The sequence below is a fragment of the Talpa europaea genome, assembly GCF_964194135.1.
Source record: "Talpa europaea genome assembly, chromosome: 5".
NCBI lineage: Eukaryota > Metazoa > Chordata > Mammalia > Eulipotyphla > Talpidae > Talpa > Talpa europaea.
The window spans coordinates 72,711,030-72,733,844 of record NC_140071.1 but is presented as its reverse complement, the minus strand read 5'-3'; the positions used below and the strand labels follow the sequence as shown (position 1 = coordinate 72,733,844).

The 22,815-nt window shown below is 41.3% G+C and overlaps 1 protein-coding gene and 1 pseudogene across 3 annotated transcripts in view; one reads left to right on the top strand and one right to left on the bottom strand.

Moving 5' to 3' along the window:
- Positions 1–12,457, bottom strand: part of DCP2 (decapping mRNA 2) — a gene marked incomplete at both ends in the record, with an annotated part of 47,589 nt that extends 35,132 nt beyond the window's left edge. For both annotated transcript variants that reach the window (XM_084234017.1, XM_084234018.1), the window contains one exon: positions 12,405–12,457. In XM_084234017.1, coding sequence (XP_084090143.1) covers positions 12,405–12,457 — 53 coding nt within the window. The remainder of the gene's footprint in view (positions 1–12,404) is intronic.
- LOC311171163 (mitochondrial import inner membrane translocase subunit TIM14-like) lies at positions 9,759–10,142 on the top strand (annotated as a pseudogene). The gene has a single exon. The product of its transcript is annotated as a mitochondrial import inner membrane translocase subunit TIM14-like (transcript).
- Positions 12,458–22,815: the final 10,358 nt, after the last annotated feature.

Below are 22,815 nucleotides of genomic sequence, written 5' to 3'. Positions count from 1 at the left end.
TCCCAGCCCCCAGCAAGTCTTCACTCTATCTGGGCTCTCCGGCGTTCTCTGCTGCTTCTCAGCTTCTCTTTCGGCTTCTGCTTTGGCTTCTGCTGAATCCCATCTACCTATGCCCATACCCTATTCCAAGTGCCCGCCATCAGGCATGCATTCAGGATAAGGATCCATCATCTATCCTGATGGCGGGAGGGCAGAAAAGCCTGACATTTTCTTTACCCTACAAATGTAAAGCAACTTTACCGCAACAAACATAAATGGAGAAGGAAAGAAGTACCCAAGAGGAGTCCCAGTTCACAACAACTGCAGATCATGACTGAAAATGAATTCAAGGTAACAGTAATAACAACACTTAAAGAACTCAAAAAACAAAGGATATGAAACAGCAACTGAATAAAGCATAAGGCAACTATAATTGGAAATAACAACTAAAATAGTGAAACCAAATGAAAAAACGAAATTGAGTTTCTCAAGAGCAAACAGAAGAGACAAAGAGCTCAAAAGCATAATGTCAGATAACACATAAATAGAACAAGAGAAAAAAAGAACAGTGAAATACAAATAATGTAAAAACACCTTAACATAAATTAGAAAGACATATCAATATTATGCAGGCCCCAGAAAGAAGAGAAAAACAAATATAAAGAGTTCCAAACAAAACAATTCTAAATTAAATGAAGCTGTTGAAAGTCAACAATAGACACAAAATACTTCACTTCAGAAGGAAAAAAACAATAATTTATAAGGGCACACCAATCAGACTTTTCTGTAGAAACATTGTAAGAACAAAGAGACTGGAAGGAAATATTTATACTACTTAAAGCAAAAGACTGCCAAGCCAGAATCATTACCCTGCACTATTAACACTCAAGACAGAAGAGTAAGACATTACAATGAAAAGCATAAACTTAAAGGCTTTAAAAACACCAAGCAGCACATGAAAGAAATCTTGAAGGGATTACGTAAGAGCGGAACAGCCAATACAGAGGCAAGGGACACCTAAATCATTTCATATGTAGGAAGAAGACAATAACAGCATGGTCTACCAGAAAGTCCAATGGGTAACATAAACAGCCCAATATATTTATGCTAACTTCAGAAGAACCTGAGAACAAAAATAGAACAAAAATAGAAGAACCTGAGAACAAAAAACACATAAGGCAAATGAAAACATAATCTAAACTAACATAAAGCCCTCAAATAAAAAAGTCAAGACAAACCAAGAAGAAAAAAGTAAATAAACAAATGCAACGAGCACTTATGACTCAATAATCGTCATAAATGTAAATGGCCCAAATTCACCTGTCAAAAGATGTAGAGTGGCTAAATAGACTTCAATCCAACCTTCTACTCTTTACAAGAAACCCATCTTACGAAACAACCATAGACTAAGAAACATTAATAAAAGCAAATGGCAACCAAAACGCATAAAGAACAGTTATACTTTTATCTGATACAATAGGTTCCCAGTTAAAAATAGTAATGAGAGAGAAGGTTCCCGGAGGAGCCAGAGGTGAGCTGGGAAGTTCGCTCATGCCAGGCCCCTTCTGGCCTGCAGTCTGAGCCCAGAGGGGAGCGGCACCCACCGCCCAGGCACACCAGGCGCGCAGGGGAGCGCGTTCCCCGCATTGCCATTTTAGAACAGGGAGCTTTCTTCAGTAGAGACTGCTTGAAACCAGCAGAAGGCTACCGGAGGAGCCAAAGGTGAGCTGGGAGGCTCACCCACGCCAGGCCCCTTCAGGCCTGCAGTCCGAGCCCAGAGGGGAGCAGCACCCACCGCCGGGGCAGACTGGGTGTGCAAGGAAGCATGTCCCCGCATCGGCATTTTAGAACAGGGACCTTTCTTCAGTAAAGACTGCTTGAAACCTGCAGAAGCCTCCCAGAGGAGCCAGAGGTGAGCTGGGAAGTTCGCCCAAGATGCAGGCCAGTACCAGCAACACAGTGTCCGAAGGAATACGGCAAATTAGAAAACAGGCAGTAGGGAGTAGAAAAACCACATGCAACCCAGCAACTCCTCAGGAAAAAAAGCACACCACACAATGAAAACCACCCACTAGATTGCAATGACAGTAACTTGGAAGAACTTCTGAGTCTTCCAGAAAGAGAATTTAAAATTGCCATGATGAAAAAACGGAAAGAAGTCATAAAGGAAAACAATGATAAGGGAAAAATAATTAACGATCAGAAGAATGAAATTGAGTCCCTAAAGAGGAAAGTAAAAGAAAAGCAGGAGATCAAAGAATCAATGGAGGCACTAAAGAACTCTGGGGAAAGCAATGAAAGCAGAATAGATGAAATGGAAGAACGAATAAGTACTCTTGAAGACAAAGAAATAAAAAAGAACTAAAACAGAAAAGGAAAGAGAAGTACGAAGGGAAAACACCGAAGAAAGACTTCGGGAACTATCTGACTCCATGAGGAAAGGAAATATAAGAGTTACAGGAATCCCAGAAGGAGAGGAGAGAGATGTAGGAAAAGAGAAAATATTCAAGGAAATAATTGAAGAGAACTTCCCAAATGTGAAGGAACTGAAAACTGATATACAAGAAGCAAGAACAACACCAAACTTCCACGACAAAAGGAAAAATACAGCAAGACACACTAATAGTAAAGCTCCCAAGATTCCAAGACAAGGAAAAAATAATGAAGCTGACAAGAAGAAAGAAGCAGATAACATTCAAAGGAAAACCATTCAGACTGACATCAGAATTCTCCAAAGAAACACTACGGGCAAGGAGAGAGTGGAGGGACATAGTCAACAGACTCTAAGAAAACAGATGCCAACCAAGAATTCTCTATTCCGCAAAGCTATCCTTCCTCTATGAAGAAAGAATAAGGACCTTCCCAGACAAACAGAAACTCTGGGATTTCATTACGACTAAACCCCCACTCCAAAAAATACTACAAGGAGTCCTAGAGCCAGAACCTCAGAGGAACGAATAACAACAAAAGAAGACCCCCCCAAAAAAAAGTTATTAAAAGAATAAATAAAATCAAAGGAAAGACAAACACAATGGCAAATACAGATGCTAACATATCAATATTAACTCTAAATGTAAATGGACTAAATTCTTCAATAAAAAGACACAGAGTCGCAGGCTGGATTAAGAAACAAAACCCAACCTTTTGCTGTATCTAGGAAACAGATTTAGCTACAAAAAATAAAAACAGACTCAAAGTTAAAGGATGGAAAACAATCCTACAAGCAATGGACCAAAAAAGAAAGCAGGAACAGCTATACTTATATCAGATAAAACAGATTTCAAACTCAAAAAGCTAAAAAGAGACCCCAATGGTCACTACATTATGATCAAGGGGAAAATACTTCAAGAAGAAATAACACTCATTAACATATATTCATCAAACGAAGGAGCACCAAAATATATCAGACAAGTATTGTCATCTTTGAAATTAGACATCAGAGAAAACACATACATAGTGGGAGACTTCAACACACCACTATCAACAATGGACAGAACAATGAGACAGAAAATAAGTAAAGACACTAAAGCTCTAAATAAGGATCTAGAGAGCATGGGCTTAACAGACATCTAGAGAACACTAAACCCAAAAAAATCTGAGTATACATTTTTCTCAAGCGCACGGATCATTCTCCAGCATTGATCACATACTGGGACACAAGACAAACATCAACAGATACACCAAGATTGAAATCATACCAACCATCTTTTCTGACCATGAAGGCATCAAACGAAGAAATAAACCATAGAAAGAAGGCAAAGTACTCTCCTACCTCATGGAGATTGAAACCCACACTACTGGAAGACCACTGGACTACTGAGATCAAAGAAGAAATTAAAAAATTCTTTGAATTGAATGACAAGGAGGACACCAATTTCCTAAATGTATGGGATGCAGCAAAAGCAGTAATAAGAGGAAAATATATAGCAATACAGGCTCACATCAAGAAACAAGAATTCAAAAAAACAACCTAATCTTGAAGCTCAAAGATCTAGAAAAAGAACAAAAAAAAAAAACCCTAAAACAAGTAGAAGAAAAGAAATAATAAAAACCAAAGCAGAAATAAATGAAATTGAAATTAAAAAAACAATCCAAAACATAAATGAAACCAAGAGATGGTTCTTGAAAAAATAAATAAAATAGACAAACCCTAGCCAGGCTCACAAAGGAAAAAAGGGAGAAAACACAAATAAACAGGATCATAAAGGAAAGAGGAGATATCACAATGGACACAGCAGAAATCAAAAATCAGAAACTACTATGAACAGTTATATGGAAACAAGTTCAACAATCTAGAGATGGACAAAGTCCTACAACTCTACAATCACCCAAAGCTAGATAAAGAAGAAATAGAACACCAAAACAGACCAATTACAAGCAGCGAAATTGAAATGGTAATCAAAAACCTCCCCCAAAACAAAAGTCCAGGACCTGATGGATTTACAAATGAATTCTACCAAACATTCAGAGACGAGTTAGTGCCCATCCTTCACAAACTTCCAAAAAATTGTGAAGGAAGGAATAATACCAAACACGTTCTATGAAGCCAACATTACACTAATACTAAAACCAAACAAGGACAACACAGAAAAAGAAAACTACTGGCCAATCTCCCTAATAAACACTGATACAAAAATCCTCAATAAAATTTTAGCTATCAGAATCCAACAATGTATCCATAAGATAATTCACCACAATCAAGTAGGATTCATTCCAGGGACACAAGGATGGTTCAACATCCGAAAATCAATCAACGTTATCCAACACATCAACAAAAAGAAATATAAAAACCATATGCTAATATCAACAGATGCCGAGAAAGCTTTCGACAAAGGGCAACACCCATTCATGATAAAAGCCCTTGAAATTCTTGGGATACAGGAACATACCTCAACATCATAAAGGCCATATATTACAAGCCAACAGCCAGTATCATTCTTAATGGTGAAAAGCTGAAAGCATTTCCATTAAGATCTGGAACAAGACAAGGATGTCCACTCTCACCACTGCTTTTCAATATAATACTGGAAGTCCTAGCCAGAGCAATAAGACAAGAGAAAGACATACAAGGAACCCAAATAGGAAAAGAAGAAGTCAAACTATCACTATTTGCAGATGATATGATAATATACATAGAGAACCCCATAAGCTCCACAGAAAAACTACTTCAACTAATCAATCAGTTCAGTAAAGTGGCAGGATACAAAATCAACACGCAAAATTCAGTAGCCTTCCTATACACAAACTATAAATCTGAAGAAGAGGAAATCAAAAAAACCCATGCCTTTGATTATCAAAACAAAACAAAAAAAAATCAAATACTTGGGAATAAATCTAACAAAAGAAGTAAAGGACCTATACAAAGAAAACTATAAAACACTGTTAAAAGAAATAGAAGAAGACACAAAGAAATGGAAAGACATCCCCTGCTCATGGATTGGAAGAATAAACATTATTAAAATGGCCATCCTACCAAAAGCAATTTACAGATTCATTGCTATTCCAATAAAAATCTCAATGTCATTCTTCAAAGAAATAGAACAATTATTGATGAAATTCATATGGAATCACCAAAAACCCCGAATAGCCAAAGATCTCCTGAAAAAAAAAAAAAAAAGAAGGGAATGGAGGCATCACATTCCCAGACTTCAAACTATACTACAAAGCCATAATCATCAAAAGTGCATGGGTTTGGAACAAGAACAAACACACCAACCAATGAAACCGAATAGAAAATCCAGAAATAAACCCACAGATTTATGGTAAACTAATCTTTGACAAAGGAGCAAAGAATATGCATTGGAGCAAAGAAAGTTTGTTCAATAAATGGTGCTGGGAAAACTGGGTCGCTACATGCAAAAGAATGAAGCTTGACTACTACCTCACACCATGCACAAAAACCAACTGAAAATGGATTAAAGAACTAGACATAAGACCTGAAACCATAAAATACATAGAAGGAAATAAAGGTGAAACACTATGGGATATGCACATCAAAGACATCTTTACAGACACATCCCCCAAAGCAGTGATAGTGAAGGCAAAGATCAACAGCTGGGACTACATCAAATTAAAGAGCTTCTGCACAGCAAAAGAGACAATAACCTAAACAAAGAGAAACCCCACTGACTGAGAGAACATTTTTGCACACAACACTAATGATAAAGGACTGATCACATCAATCTGCAAAGAACTGATGAGACTCAACAACAAAGAAAATAATCCAGTCAAAAAATGGGCAGAAGAGCTAAAAAGAAACTTCTCCAAAGAGGAAATGCAAATGGCCAACAGGCATATGAAAAAATGTTCAACATCGCTTGTAATCAGGGAAATGCAAATCAAAACTACATTGAGATACCATCTTACACCAGTGAGAATGGCACATATTAAAAAAACTAGCAACAACAAATGTTGGCGAGGTTGTAGAGAAAAAGGAACTCTCCTGCACTTCTGGTGGGAGTGCAAACTGGTCCAACCACTATGGAGAGCTGTGTGGAGATTTCTTGACCTACTAAACATAGAGCTTCCATATGATCCAGCAATTCCACTTCTAGGGATTTACCCAAAGGACACAGAAACATCAATTCCAAAGAGCACCTGCACCCCTATGTTTATAGCAGCACTGTTTACAATAGCTAAGCTTTGGAAACAACCCAAATGCCCAAAAACAGATGACCGGATCAAGAAGATGTATGTAGTACATATACACCATGGAATGTTACTCAGCATTCAAAAAAGATAAACACATGCAGCAACATGGATGGCACTGGAAGGGATCTGCTCAGCAAAATAAGCCAGAAAGAAAAAGAAAAGTACCGGATGGTCTCGCTCATAGCAGGAATCTAGAAAACTTAAATAAGGGACCAGGAAAAAGAGTAACTATAAAAAAGAAAATATCTAAATCAACAAACAACTATGAACCAGAGACACTCTATGGGGGTTGGGGCAGGGGGAAAGGAGGGATTGGGGTCAAAATAAGGGGGTTGAAATTCTATGGGGAATATAAAACTAAAATTTAAATTAAAAAAAAAACAGAATGGTATTTGAATAAAAATAAATACAGACCAATAGAAATGAGCCCAGAAAAAAAAAAAAGAAATGAGAACCCAGATTAACTATAGACAGTTAATCTACAACAAAGGAGGCAAGAGTATACGATGGAGAATGCAAATTCTCTTCAACAAATAGTAATGGGAAACTGAACAAAAAAGAAAAAGAAAAAGAGAAACACTAGATTCCTATCATATCATACACAAAAATTAACTGGAAACGGTTTATTAAAAATTAACTGAAAATGGGCCTCCCCTGGTGGCACACGGGGTTGAGCGCAGCGCCGTGAAGCTGTCTGCAGCCTCTGCAGCGCCGGTTGTATCCCGGCCGCTGGTGAGGGTCCCACATGGTGTGGCAGACCTCTCCTGTCTCGCCCGCTGCTCCCCTCAGCAGTGTATTTCAGTCGGCCTGCCTGTTTTGTTCCCCACTCTGTCTCTGGTAAATCCTCTCACCCTCCCGTGCATCTGGCCTGTACCCGGATTCTTGTATAAATAAATAAATAAATCTTGTATGTATAAATAAAGTAAAATTTAAAAAAATAACTGAAAATGGTTTATTAAAATGTTGTCTGAAACATAAAATACACAGAAGTAAAACAGGCAAAACACTGACAGTGGCTTCAGGGATGGCAACTGGAAAGGACAACAAAAGCAAAAATAAACACATGGGACTACATAAACCTAAATAGCTTTCATACAGTAAAACTAACGATTATTAAAACAAAAAGTCATCCTACCAAATGGAAAAAAATATTTGCACATCGTTATCTGAAAAAGGATATCTAAGAGCTCAAAGAACTCAATCTCAACAAAAAGAAAACAAAGAACCCCCCTCCAAAAAAAAAATGCGTACAAGAGCTAAATGAACATTTCTCCAAGGAATATATACAGATAGCGAACAGGCAATGAACAGGAAAATGTTCATCATCAAGGAAATGCAAATCAAAACCACAATGGGATACCACCTCACCCATGTATAAGTGGCCCATACCCAAAAACAAACAAAAATCAAATGTAGGTGAGGATGTAGGAAAAAAGGAACCCTCACACACTGTTGATGGGAATGCAGAATGGCCCAGTCCCCATGGAAAATAGATATTAAAAACAGATAACATATGACCAAACAATTCCACCCCTTGGTATCTACCCTAAGAATGCAAAAACTCTAAAGGGATATATACACTCTTGTGTTTACTGCATCATTTTTTACAATAGCCAATTTACAGGTACAACCTAAAATGCACAGTGACAGAGGGGTGGCTTAAGAAGATATGGCAGATACACTTGATAAAATACTACTCATCTATAAAAAAAGATACATTGCAGGAAAAAGTAAGGTCTGCTTGATGTAATTAAAAAGTCTACTCTATTACATCCTTGGAGTTTCTTCCACAAGCATGGCAGTAGGGAGATTAACACTCAAGTCTGTTTCTTAACTTTAGCCAATAGGTTTGGATCTTGGCACCCAAAAGCAGAACTCCCATAGATTTACTTTCAAGGGCCCCCCAATGTAAAACCAAGTGTCCTATATACTCGTATAAAGAACTCTAATCAATAAATTAGACCCTCTACCACCTGACCTTGAATATGAAAAAGCTACCAAGAATCAGCCAACATATTCTATAATCTATGACAAAGAAAGTTACAAACTGGCTCTGAAGATAAGGTAGGTTTTTTTTTTTTAATATTTATTTATATATGGGGTGTAGGCCAAAGGTATAGGTGAGAGGATTCACCAGAGACAGCGTGGGGAGCAGAACAGGTGGATCTACTAAAATACGCTGCTGAGGGGAGCAGCGGGCAAGACATGAGAGGTTCTACTGTGCCAAGTGTAGCTCCCTGGCCTGGGATCGAACTCCAATAGCTTCATAGTGCTGAGACTTAACCCTTTGTGCCACCATGGAGGCCCAGAAAAGGAAGTTTTGAGGAATCTTTTAAAACCTTGGTACTAGCATGGGCCATGGACCACTAGGAAAGAATAATATGAGAAATAAGACATTTTTAAGATTCAGAAAATTTACTTTCTAACGAGTCCCTCAAAGAAAATTATTTATTAATGTGCACCACCAAAATAAGAATGAAAACCGAGAAAACATAAAACATGAGCTTCAATAGTGAATAGATACAACCTGGGAAAAGTGTGGGAGGGGAATTCCAATATACTAGTTGTTTGGCAAGTCTAGAAAGCAACCAGTCCAAGGCAAACTAAATCCTCAATCTTATATTCAAAGTTGATAAAGCAAGAAAATGGGGGTACAAGTATATTAATATACTTAATACACTGAAGTATCCACAAGAATCAACACAAAACAGACAAAAGTCTGGAAAGAAAAGAACTGGAATAGAATGGGGCAGTGAAAAACTTTCTTTTCATTCATAAATTCATCTGTAATGTTTTATTTTTTTAAACCTTATATGAGTACATATTTTTAAAAGTTAAAAGTTGACTTCTTTAAGAAACTGTGTAAGAAAAAGAAAAATCGGATACATGAAAACTACCTGCTTTCATTCTGTGTATGTTCATCTGCTTTAACTTACTCATATATGGCAAACAACTGAATTAGGCAAGATTGTCGAGAACACTTACTTTGTCAAAACGTTAAAATAGGGGCCTGTGCCAGCCAGCGGTGGCCGCACAGGTGTCTGGCGGGGACGTGGGGCTGGTGGCTGTGGCCTCTGGTCTGGGATGAGCCGCACTCTAGGTGGAGGCAGGAGAGCTGAGCCTGAGCCATGGCCAGTACAATGGTAGCAGTTGGACGGACAATTGCTGCTGCAGGATTTGCAGGCCGCTATGTTTTGCAAGCCATGAAGCATATGGAGCCTCAAGTAAAACAAGTTTTTCAAAGCCTACCAAAACCTGCTTTCAGTGGTGGCTATTACAGAGGTGGATTTGAACCAAAAATGACAAAACGGGAAGCAGCATTAATATTAGGTGTAAGCCCTACTGCCAATAGAGATTCTCATGGACAAAAATAAGAGATTCTCATGGACAAATTATGCTTTTAAATCACCCAGACAAGGGAGGATCTCCTTATATAGCAGCCAAAATCAATGAAGCTAAAGATTTACTAGAAGGTCAAGCCAAAAAATGAAGTAAATGTTACGATGAATTTTAAGTTCTTAGCTGTTGATGTATAAACACCAACTTTTTAATAAAATGCTTCAAAGCTATAAATCTTAAAAATGATTTAGCATAAATTAAAAAAAGAAACACATTAAAATAACACAAAACAAAAAGCCTGCTAAGCAGTAGAACTAGAGGGAAAATGAAGGGAGTAAAAATAAGAGCCCAGACCAAAATCATAAATCAGAGGTACTTAAGAGAGCAAGGAAATGAAGAAAAATGAGTCTTTTTCAACTTGAACTTTATTTTTGTAGAAAATGTAACTTCCAAGTGTAAAGATTTCTGTAAAAAAACCCCACAATCAAAAGTCTGAATTATTAACATTAGAAATATTTAATCAACAAAGATATATTAACTTGAAAGTTACATTACTTTTAAAACCTGAAATTTTAAGATTTGGTTTCAGAGTTAGTTATCAAATAGACCTAATTTTTAGATACATCATCCTTATTTATATTGGCATAACACAGTAATTGAAAAAACTTTGAAAAGAAAAAAAGTCACTCTATTCCAAAAGATTTAAAATGAAAAAAAAAAAACCCAACAAATATACTCTCACTGGAAAACCAAGTAAGAACTTTTATTTAACAATTTAACACTAATCGATGTCTAACATATTTAAAAAACACAGCATAATTATTTGTGAATAAACAGTTTCCACACTTAAATTCAATCATTGTCTTACTGGCCCATATAGCTCATTTAAATGGCGTAATCTTCAGTAATGTACAAAATACAACCAATACGAGTAGAAAGATTAGTTTAGCTACCCAAATACAGGTAAGATTACCATCTTTTTTTTTATTTTTATGAAGCAGATCTTTTGGTAAAACAACGTGTATCCGTATTAATCCTCCCAGGATGAATGCTCACTTTTCCAAATACTCATCTCTAACATTTTTAACTGCAATAACCCCATCCTTTAAAAATATCTTGGAAAAATGAAGAAAATAAAAACCACAAAACCACTGTGTACATTCATAGATACACATGTATCAAATCGTTTGTTCTTTTCTTACAAAATTTAGATTCTTAGAAAATAAGTGCTTATTTAAGTAGTTCAGTTAAACCTATGATATTCCCCCAATCATATCATAGCCAAAGCACAATGACATTCTTATTAGTTGCAAAATTACTCTACTTACTTATCTATATGTACTTCTCTCTTGAAAGGTTTAAACTTTTAGACTAGACCTCTTACCATCCACCTGGTCTAGGAGAAAAAGAACAGACACTAAAGGAAAAGGCCTAGGTTTCAAATCTTGTTTTTTTCTGAATCAGCATAATGACCTCTCAGAAGCTGTTTGATCAGATTAAAATGGAAATAACCGCATCCAACAAACAGGATTGTTTCAAGGATCAATAAAATGATGTACGTTAAAGAAGCTACCAAGCGTCTGGCACACAGCAAATGTTGGTTTACTGTGTTAGTTCTTTCCTTCCTATTTAAAAAAACTGTATGACAAGTACTAGAAGCCACATAGATACAATGAATTTATTCACTAGTAACCTACATTATTTCACAACCCACATACACATGCGACAGCTCAGGGTATTAACTAGCCAAAAAATAAAGCAAACAAAAAACTGAATTCGGGCAAAGAAATTTTTTAGTCCACTTACACGTGTTTTATTATGTGTAATGTTAGCTGACAACAGGGAAGAACACAGAAAACTTCTCTGTAAAAGTATACCAAGAGTTAAATCCTGTAGTTAAGAATTTCCTTTAAGAATGAGGAAAAGAAAAGCGCTCTAGACTTTTTTCCCCCTTGCAAATATAAGTTTGGGGTGGACCAGAGTACCACTCTTTATTGCAATTGACAGAGCAGGCCACAGACGTGCAAAAATACACAGGGTACGAATAAGTTTGAAAACTGCTTCTAGCGTAGATAGGGGACCCGAGATTGCGAATTAAAACCCTGGGTCTTTCACAGAATTGCAGGGGGCAGAAAAAACAATGGAAGGGGGAGGGGCGGTCGAAAAAGGGCTGAAGACGCAGAATGTGGAGAAGCCGGGTCACTGGCGGGAAAGCGAAGCAGTTGGAAAACTAAGAAAATGAGTTCGTTCCCGCGCTCCGCCGAAGGCCAGCGGAGCTGCGGCTGGAAGCGAAGGTGCTGTCGCCGGAGAAAGGGGCCGACCGGGGACGAGCGACTGGGCCGGAAGGCGAGTACAGGGAGGTAGGCCGGGAGGCCTCGGGGTCGACGAACGCGGAGAAAAGCGGGAGGGACCCGCCGCGGGCCGGCGCCGCGTACCTGCAGAGATCGTCCAGGACGCCGCCGGGAATCTCCACCCGTTTGGTCTCCATGATGAGCCCCCACAGCAGGAGCAGCGCATCCCGGCTCCGCACGGCCGGGGACCGAGGCTAAGGCGAGGAGACTACGGGAGCCGGAGATGGGGCGGCCGCGGCTCCACAGAAGACGGAGAGGAAGGGGCGGAACCGCTCACTTCCGTCCCGCTGCCTCAGCCCGGGCCCCCGAGGCCGGGTCAAAGCGCGGGCAGGGCCCCTGGAGCCACGCCCCTGCTCCGCTTGAAAGGCCCAATTGGAAGCTAGAGAAGCGGGGCCTGCCGCGTAGCCAATCAGACGTTTGCTTATTGGCCCGTCGTCGCCAACCCGCCTGCAAGCGCCTCAGTGGCTGCTCGGAAAGCCAACTTCCCCGGGGCTCCGTCTGACCCCGAGGGTGGGTGGAGTTGAGGACACGGAAGCCCGCGGAGCTGTTCCTGGGCCGTGTCTTCCCCGGCCATCCTGAGGCTTCTAACGTGGTCGCACCGTCCTTTCTGCGACCCAGTGAGACAGGGCAAGCTAGGGTTATTAGGCAGTTTTAGGGACAGTGCAGGAGGGGACCTCTGAAGAATTTAGGGAGGCTTCAGAGATAAGGACAAGCAAGGAAATGAAACCAATTTCACTGGGAAAAACAAACATCCTAGCACCATTGTTAACACTAGGGGAAAAACAAACATCCTAGCACCACAGATAATCTTGTTAAGGATGGTCCTGGTTGATAAGATAAAGTGTAAAGATACTCACCGGGAGGGCTAGACCATAAAGGTAAAGCAATAAACATAACAAATGGGGAAAAAAAATACTGTTAAAATAAGGAATGTGAAATTCCTTAGTACCCCCTGAGAGCTAGCCAATCAGGAAGAGAGACTGAACTTTTAACATAATGAGAGAGAAAAAGTATATATTGCCAATGTAATATCCCATACCGGCTCATCTTGGCCCCTCCCAGGTACTTTATACCTGGGAGTCTTTCTTCTTTGTCTCTTTTCTTCCTAAATAAACTTTTCTTTCAAAGACAAGATTTGTCTCTCTCTGCTTACTTACTCCAAAAGTCTGTGAATTCCTTTCTACGGTTTCGCGAGACAAAAACTCGTGGTAAAGCGGCAGCAGTTGTTACACACGCCGGCATCACCAGCAAACCTTTCACCTAGAAGTCAGGACCGCAGGGCCTGTGCAGCACCAGTGTGCGTGCACGATTTCTCTCACCACCTGTCCTCACACGCCGCAAGGGCTCGTGGACAGGTTACATCATTTTTGCGCAGGCTTGCCTCTGTCCCTACTCAAGCACCTGTATCCCAGTGTCACACCTGGTGAGGGAGTGGAGAACTAGCCCGCTAGGGAACTGTCCTGTAAGAGCAGGCTGGAAAGGGCTGGTTGCTTGAGGGAACTGAAAGCTGACAATCTGAGGCAGGTAACCACAAAGCTAGCAGGCAGAGGCTGTTTGCTATAAGCTAAGTGTATGGAAATAACAGTAGATAGTGGTGGCTTCACAATTCTGGGTGGCAAAGTGGGGCAATGAAGCAGAGTACGGTAGTGGAGAATTACCAGAAAGGGGGAAAGTCCCTGTAGGGTAAATGATTTTCAGGCTTTTCTGCCTTCCAGCCTTAGGACTGCACACTTGATGGCAAGTACTTGCATTTTGTTACATTGTTATATTCACTTGTATTGTGGGCTAGTATTTATATTCACCAAGAGAAGCAGAGGAGAGTGAGTTCACCCATCACAGTCTGAGTTCTGCACCATGCCCACAATTGTAAGACTTCTCAGATTCAGAGAACAACAATAATGGGACTTACTTAACAAACCAGGAAAAACAGAGTTACTGAGGCCACAAATGGCCGCTTGCCTCACCCAAAGCAGGGTCCAATGTTTTAAAGACCTAAACACGATGGTTCCCAAGATGGTATCTTCCCACCACTGCAGACCTGCAGCACATGGCAGCCAGACCATAGGCTGGGATCCAACTCAGGAAGAGAGCAGGAGATAAAACAGATGTTCACCAGAGCTGCCAAGATGCCCCAGCACAGCACCAGACAAGCTACATTCAAAACAGCAGCTGCAGTAGCCGAATTATCTAGCAATGGCCACACTCATGCAGCTCAGGGAGGTGCCAGGCACTGGGAATTCACCTTTCCTGCCAGGCTCAGTTCCTTGGCTACTTGTAAAGCCTCCGAACTTTTCCTCACCGAGGTTGGCTGCTGGAAGCCTCTCCAAGTCCATCAGAGTCCTCCAACAGCCTTCTCGAAGATCAGCACAGATGGGGGCAGAAATTCCTAGCCCCAGAATGGCTGAAGATCTGAAAATGTTGACATCCAGAAAGCTGAAACCCCAATACTGAGTCTTGGGGGCTACATCTGCAGTCCCTTTTATCTCAGAGTCTCCACCACCACCACCCATACTTTGTTCGTATTTCACCTGGGGCTATCCATTCTCACAAGCATCCCCAAACAGGGGGCACCACCTGTAACAGTGGCTTCAGCCCCGTTACAAATGGAGCCGGATACTAATGAAAGCAACAAAACAAAAATGTAAGGATTCCCTTTAATCATGTTTATGTACATAAGAGCAAATAGCCCTCTGTGTTACACGCACACACACACTGTAAAACAACCTACCCATTCTGGGTAGCTTTATTAACGGTTCTAGCAGCCACATGCTCTACGCGGTTGTTTGTAGTTGCCGTACTCCTCCGTGCACTCCACTGCACTCCTTCCCCCTCGAAACCGCACCACCACCACACCGCACTCTGCTGCACCACCCCTATAAACCAGTCTCTTAGCTCAGGTGTACCCACCTACGCATGCCCACACCCCACTCCAGGTGCCCGCCATCAAGCATGCACTCAGGATCACAGGGTTCCGTCTTCCATCCTAATGGTGGGAGGGCAGAAAAGCCTGATACCTTTTACCTACCCTACACACACACACACACACACACACACCCCACACACATGAAGTGGGCACTCGTCAAAGGCCAGGTGGCACAGAGCCACCAGGATGGGTGATATTCACTGAGCAAAATATAGCATCAGTTTTATGAACCCTGGGATGAGGGAGGGAGAGCTTAGGGGGAGGGATTAGGAATGGAAAAGTACTGAGTAGTGGTTCAGAGTAGGAAAAGGTCATCAAGGTTTTCACCCTCCCTTCCCCCATAAGCAGAGGTGCGTAAAGAACTCTGCCCAAGCCCTCAAAGACTTATTATTGAGGGTGTGGGGTTAGGAATGCAAACATGTGAAACACATGAGTCAAAGAGACCTAGCTGAAATACAAAGCCTGGCAGAGGTTGCAATGCATTGGCCATGTGCCAAGTCTGCAAAGGGATGTCAGTTATTCCTACCATGAGGCTGCATGCCAGGTGAAGCTTTTACAATAGCCAAGAGTTAGGATTGAAAAACTACCCCCAGGTTTTGAACCAGGATCCAGGTTCCTGAAGAAATGCTGGACATAAGTGAATCCTGAAGCCTATCTACAGGGTAAGTGAAAAATTATAAGGCTTTTCTGCCCTCCCACCGTTAGCATTGATGATGGATCTCTGCGGTCCTACATGCATGCCTGATGGCAGGCACCTGGAGTAGGGTGTGGGCATATATAGGTAGGCACACCTGGGCTGAGACTGGGCTTATAAGGGCGGCATCACAAAGAAGCAGAAGCAGAACAAGAGAGAACCAGCAGAGAAGCAAAGACCACAAGAGAACGCCAGAGAGCCCAGAAAGAGTGAAGATTGGCCGGGGCCTAGGAGGCCTGCCAGCCTCCTGGTCCCCCCAGCCCCCCGGCCCCCTGCCTGTAAAAAGCTCAATAAAAGCCTGAAAAGCCACTGAGGACTCCAGGACTCTCCTTTACCCGTCCGGTTGGATCATAGAGAACCTGTACTGTGCCTTCATGCCGCTACACTATCCTACCTCTGAATTTATATTAACCCAAGCATTTCTTTTCGTTTCAGCCAAAACTTCCTGTCCCTTGGATTGAAATCATTCCAATCAATATGTTCCACTGGCCATCCAGTGACCCAAACCAGAAACCTCAGAACCTTGATTCTTTGCTCACACATTACCATCAGTGAGTCCTAAGCAGTCTCTCTACAAAACATATCTAAGGTCCATTCCCTTTTCTCCACTTCAACTGTCCCCACCTTATCCACATCACCTCATCTCTCATTTGGACTACTAGCAGGCTCCTAACTACTCCTTTCTTCTACTCTTACTCTATTTTCATCCCTCCTTGTAGGGTAAGGTAAAAGTATCAGGCTTTTCTGCCCTTCCACCATTAGGATAGATGACGGAACCCTGCAGTCCTGAATGCATGCCTGATGGCGGACACCTGGAGTAGGGTGTGGGCATATGTAGACGGGGTACACCTGGGCTAAGGCTGGATTTATAAGGGCAGTGTCACAGAGATGCCAGCAGAAGCAGAACCACCAGAGAATGCCAGAGAGCCCAGATAGAGTGAAGACTTTCTGGGAGGCCTGGCAGCCTCCCAGCCCCCCGGCACCCCTGCCTGCTGTGTGCCTGGTAAATCCCAATAAAAGTCTGTGAAAGCCACCGAGGGCTCCAGGACTCTCTCTTTCACCCTGTCTGCTCGGGTCATAGTAAACCTTCTCAGTGTTCCTTCCTGCCACTACACTCCTCCATATAGCAGTAAGAGTGAGCATCTTAAAACACATGGCATCATTCTCCTGCATAAAAATCTTCATGACCCTTTAAGTAAAATCCAATCTTCATGCCATGACCCAAGAGACCTCACGTGATAGGGCACCTGCTTTTGCTGTAGCCTTGTAATTTGTCCTGTTGTCATCTCATTCATTATACTCTAGCACAGTTGTCTTCTTGCAATTCATCAAACTCACCAAGCTCTTTCCACATACCATCCCCTCCACCTGGAGTCCTGCCCACCCCATTCATTAATTTCCTCCTTTTATCCTTCATGTGCAGCTTAACGATCACCTCTTCAGAGATCTTCCCTAACCACTGCATCTAATACTCTACTATTCTCTGTCACAAGCCTTTGTTTCCTCCAAACTAGGCTTCCTCAATTAAATTTTGTTTCAATTAATTTTTCTCCTCTCTCCAACTGTAAGTTACAAAAGAGAAAGCAGGGAGAAAGCAGGAATCCTTTCTTTCATTCATTGACTCTCCGGGGCTTAGAATGTTCTGGTTATATGATAGGCACTCTACAAAGTAAAGAACAAGCAAAGGAGTAAGTTATTACCAAATATGTACTGAGTTTACTGAGGAGGAGATGAGATACAAAATCTTAATATCATTGAGTAAACATCACTCTCTTAAAAAATCTCTGCTTAAGTGCTGTGAAGCTGTCCGCAGCCTCTGCAGTGCCAGTTCGATCCCCGCCGGCCTCAGAGCAACCCACATGGTGAGCAGAACTCTCCTGTCTCAGCCACTGCTCCCCTCAACATTGTATTTCATCAGTCTGCCTGTTCTGTTCCCCACTCTGTCTCTGGTGAATCCTCTCACCCTCCCGCCCATCTGGACTGTACCCTGGCTCTTGTAAAAGTAAAATAAATCTTTTTAAAAAAATCTGCTTAGAAATCTGTTGGAAAAGATGTACTCATTCTAGCTTAATGCACTTTGTTACTTTCACCAGAGTCCTAATTAATAGATCTTATTTGTGCTCTTTCTCTGTCTATATATTTACTTATTTTATTCCCATATATAATTATGTAGATATTTATGTATTATTTATGCATAAAGCACAGGTATAAAATATATAAATATATGTAGTATATAATACCCATACATGTTGTAGGGTAAAGAAAATATCAGGCTTTTCTGCCCTTCCGCCATCAGGATAGATGATGGATCCTTGTCCTGAATGCATGCCTGATGGCGGGCACCTGGAATAGGGTGTGGGCATAGGTAGATGGGATTCAGCTGAGCTGAGACTGTGCTTTTAAGGGCGGCGTCACGGGGGGACGCCAGCAGCAGAAGCAGCAGCAGTAGCAGCTGAAGCCGAAGCCGAAGCCGAAGAGAAGCCGAGATCACCAGAGAGCCCAGATAGAGTGAAGATTTGCTGGGGGCCTCCCAGCCCCCCAGCCAGCACCCCTGCCTGCCATATACCTGGTGAACCCCAATAAAAAACCTGCAAAACCGCTGAGGACTCTGACTCTTCCTTTACCCGGTCTGCATGGGATCAGAAAACCTGCCCTGTGCCCATGTCCTGCCTTTACACATGTTAAATATAAATATATGAATACAAAAGATATAAAACACCTCTAGACTCTAGGCTATCTTCCTTTTCTTTTGCCTTTCTCTTCTTGCTTCTCTCTCATGTCCAACTTCCATATTCTGATGGGTTTGCACAGAATGGAAAGAAGTTGAAAGAGGGCAAATGAAAGGGGGGTTGTCAGACCCTGTAGGGGCAGGATGGGCACAGGGCAGGTTTTTTAATGATCCTAGGAGATGGGGTAAAGAAGGAGACTCCTGGAACCCTCAGTGTCTTTTGTAGGCTTTTATTGGGATTTACCAGGTACACCGCAGGCAGGGGTGCTGTGAGGCTGGCAGGCCTGCCAGCCCTCAGCAAGTCTTCACTCTTTCTGGGCTCTCCGGCGTTCTCTCATGGCCTCACTCTCTCTCTTGTTCTGGTCACTCTTTTTAGCTCTGCTGGCGTCCCTGTGATTCTGCTCTTACAATCCCCATCTCAGCCCAGGCGAATCCCATCTACCTAGGGCCACACCCTATTCCAGGTGCCCGCCATCAGGCATGCATTCAGGACCACAGTGATCCATCATCAATCCTAATGGAGGGAGGGCAGAAAAGCCTGATACTTCACTTACCCTACAGACCCAAATAAAAAAGCTCGTATCTAGTGCTAAATGACCTTTCGCATAAGGGACAAGTCAGGAAAAAGAAAATTGCTTCAGGAGTTTTCTGTTTTAGAAATAATTTCTTAATTCTCTGTAACAGTTCTTAAGAATTCTTTTATTAATTCTCTGTTACTAGTGAAGGGATTCCTTTTACTGAAATTTCAGAAACTAAGCTCTCTACTATGTTGAATCTTTAAACACATTTTGTTGTCAAATGTGTTTAAATGTGACATTTTCTGTCAAATGTCAAATCTTTAAACATATTTTGTTCTTGCTGGAGGCAATTGTTTTATTTTTAAATTCACCTTGAAAGTATCTTTAATTAGGAAGATCTGTCTCATAGCATCTCTTATGGTTGACTTCTTTAAGAGGTTCTGTTGAAACAGCACAAAAATCCAAAGAAATAGTTCTCCAATCACCCATTGTTAAAATATCAGCTCAATTTGGCCCTGTAACCCACTTCCCACATGGTTTACATGGGGTGCAGAGTTCACAGTTGACTCATCACTTCCCGTGAAGGTTGTGGGTGGACCTAACTGTTCCCAGAATATACAAGGAATGAGTCCAAAACACCAGAAGTCTGCTTTTCCAGCAGAGAGTGTCCATTCCTTTTCTCCATTTTTAAAGCCTACATCATAATGCTGACTCATGCTTTCAGCACAAGGGCAGGACTTAACAGCTGTGGTTTTCACCATATGTAGGACTACACTTCTAAGGAGTCTGGGTAATTACATTGTTTTCTGGTTAAATTAGTTGAATCTCTGAAGAAATCCTTTCACACATAATGAAATCTCCCCCTTAAAGTTGACTTTTTCTTCTGTAGTTGTCGCAGCACTGCCAAATGGTGACATAATTTCTCTCCATATATTCACTTTATATTGTTGCTCTAACAAATTACCACAGAATTGGTACCTCAAAAAAATACAAATTTATTATAATTCCGTAAATTAGAATTTCAACACAGGGGAAGGCTGTGTTCTCTACTAGAGGCTGTAGCGAGAATCATTTTCTTGCCTTCTCTGGCAGCTGGAGTCACCTGCATTCTTTGGCTCATGCTCCCATTCCTCCTCCATCTTCTGAGCCAGCAATGGCTGACTGATTCTTTCTCACCTCATATCAGTCTGACTTTCTTTCATATTCCTGTCTTTTTTTTTTTATTTAAGGTTTTAACATTTTTTTTTAGATTTATTTATTTATTTATTATTTATACAAGCACTGGGTACAGTCAGAAGCGCGGGAGGGTGAGAGAATTCACCAGAGCCAGAGCGGGGAGCAGAGCAGGCAGAAGGACCGAAGTACGCTGCTGAGGGGAGCAGCGGGCGGCAGGAGAGGTCTGCGCACCATGTGGGACCCTTCTCCGGTGGCCGGGGAGCAGCCGGGGATCGAACCGGTGCTGCAGAGGCTTTGGGCAGCTTCGCAGCCCAGCGCTCAACCGCTGTGCCACCAGGGAGGCCCCATATTCCCGTCTTTTTATGACTCACTCCTGCTCCTCTTCCATTTTTTTTTCTTTTTTTTTTTAAAGATTTATTTATTTATGCATACAAAATGGGATACAGGCCAGAGGTGCGGGGCAGGGGTGGGGGGTGAGAGGATTCATCAGAGACAGAGTGGGGAACAGAGCAGGCAGATTGACTGAAGTACACTGCTGAGGGGAGCAGCAGGCAAGTCAGGAAAGGTCTGCTGCGCCATGTGGGTTGCTCCCTAGCCGGGGATCGAATTCATGCGGCAGTAGCTGCCGACAGCTTCATATGTTGCGTCTTAACCCCTTGCACCACCAGGGAGGCCCTGCTCCTCTTCCATTTTTAAAGAACCTTGTGATTATACTGGGCCTACCTAGACACTTAAACATAACACCTTTTCTTAACATCAGCTGATTGTAAACTTAATTTATTTACAACCTTACTTTCTCTATTTCCATTAAAGCAGAGGAGTTGGGTAAGAGATTAAGGAAAACCAATTTTTCATCATACTGTTTTAGTCCTGAAATCCCATTCAGCTTTGAACTCCCTGTATCCCCTGGATTTTTCATTATATTTTTCATTAGCTAAGATGGCTGTGATGTTGCTCTTTAGAACTAATGTGAGTTGAAAACTTTCTTTTTGCAACCCTGAGTCCTAATGCACACCCTAAGTCTAGTAACAGTGCTTTGGGAAATCAAGAACAAAGTCTACAGCTACATTTGGGGTGTATGTTATTAGGAAAGCAAGGCAGCATGGAAAGAAAAGTTTTAAGAGAGTAAGAGTTGGAGAGTAAAGCAAGAGGGTGGGTGATTCTGGAGCTGGAGATCAGGCTCCACTCCACTATTTTGGCATTAAATAAGAATGACCTTCAAAACCTAGAGAACTTAGGAACATCTGATTGTACTAATAAAATCAATATATCACAAATAAAATATGATATCTACAGAAAACTGTCTCATAGGTCCAACTGGGAAGAGCTAAATCATACAGTCAGCTAACATTATTCACTTCCCTAAAACAACAATGAGTCAGCAAAGCACGGATGAGGAGAGTCTGAAAGAGATCTGAGATGCAGAATTTGACACTGCCTCTTCAAGTGCCATGGACTGAAGACACACCAAGAAGCCAACTTGGTCTTTTGCTTGAAGTACTTTCATGGAGTGCTCTGATAGGTCCTTTACCCTTTCCTCTTACTCAAATTAGGCTCCATTTCAATTTAGCATTATTCAAATAACCTTAAAGTTACAATTTTACATCCCATGTAGCTTTCCATGAGCACTATTGGAAGAAAGATATAGTCTAGATCAAAACCATTTAAGAGAGTGGAAAGTGAAACTGTACCTGGGAGGCAAGTCCAGTCTGGATGGTGTCAATTTGGGGAAAGAATGTGAAATTGGAAGCGGGGTGATGGTGAGGAGATTACACTTTTTGAGTCACAGAGGAATAAAAGGTCAGGTTGGAAATGAACAAAGAGACTTTGGTAATTGTTCTAATCAAACTGGGAGGCTTGTGTCTGGCCTTTGTCGGGTAGTGCTCTCAGGAAGGAGCTGGTTTAATGCAGGATGCCAGGTGGACAGGAACAGGGCCCATTTCTCTTTCTTGTAGTTTTCTGCAGAAGATTTCCTACCCACTAGGAGCCAAAACCATATTTTCATTAATATTGAAAATATTGATTTTTTTAAAAGTCTCCCATTGTCCTAAAATGTTTTCCCCTCTAAAAATGCAAATGTCCATGAAGAGAGTTAGTACATTAAACTTCATCACTCATAAAGACATTCTCATGGAAAAATTTTCCTTTTAAAGTCAAAATTATGTGTCCTCCATTTTACTATTTAAAAAAACTTCATTGTTTTTAGTAATTTTCCTAACTTTGAATATGAAAAATTTTTGCAAATAAATGAAGAACTCACTCATGATAAACAATGTATGCATTTTTTATGATTAAAATGCATAAGCCAGGATACTGTTAATATGCAAAAACTGGATTTTATACCATGATTTTTATGACAGCAGGATATGTGACCATAGGTTTACAATTTCTAAAATTATTTAAGACTTAAATAAATATATTTGGAGGTTATGTTTTGGAAAGAATGGTAATAATGA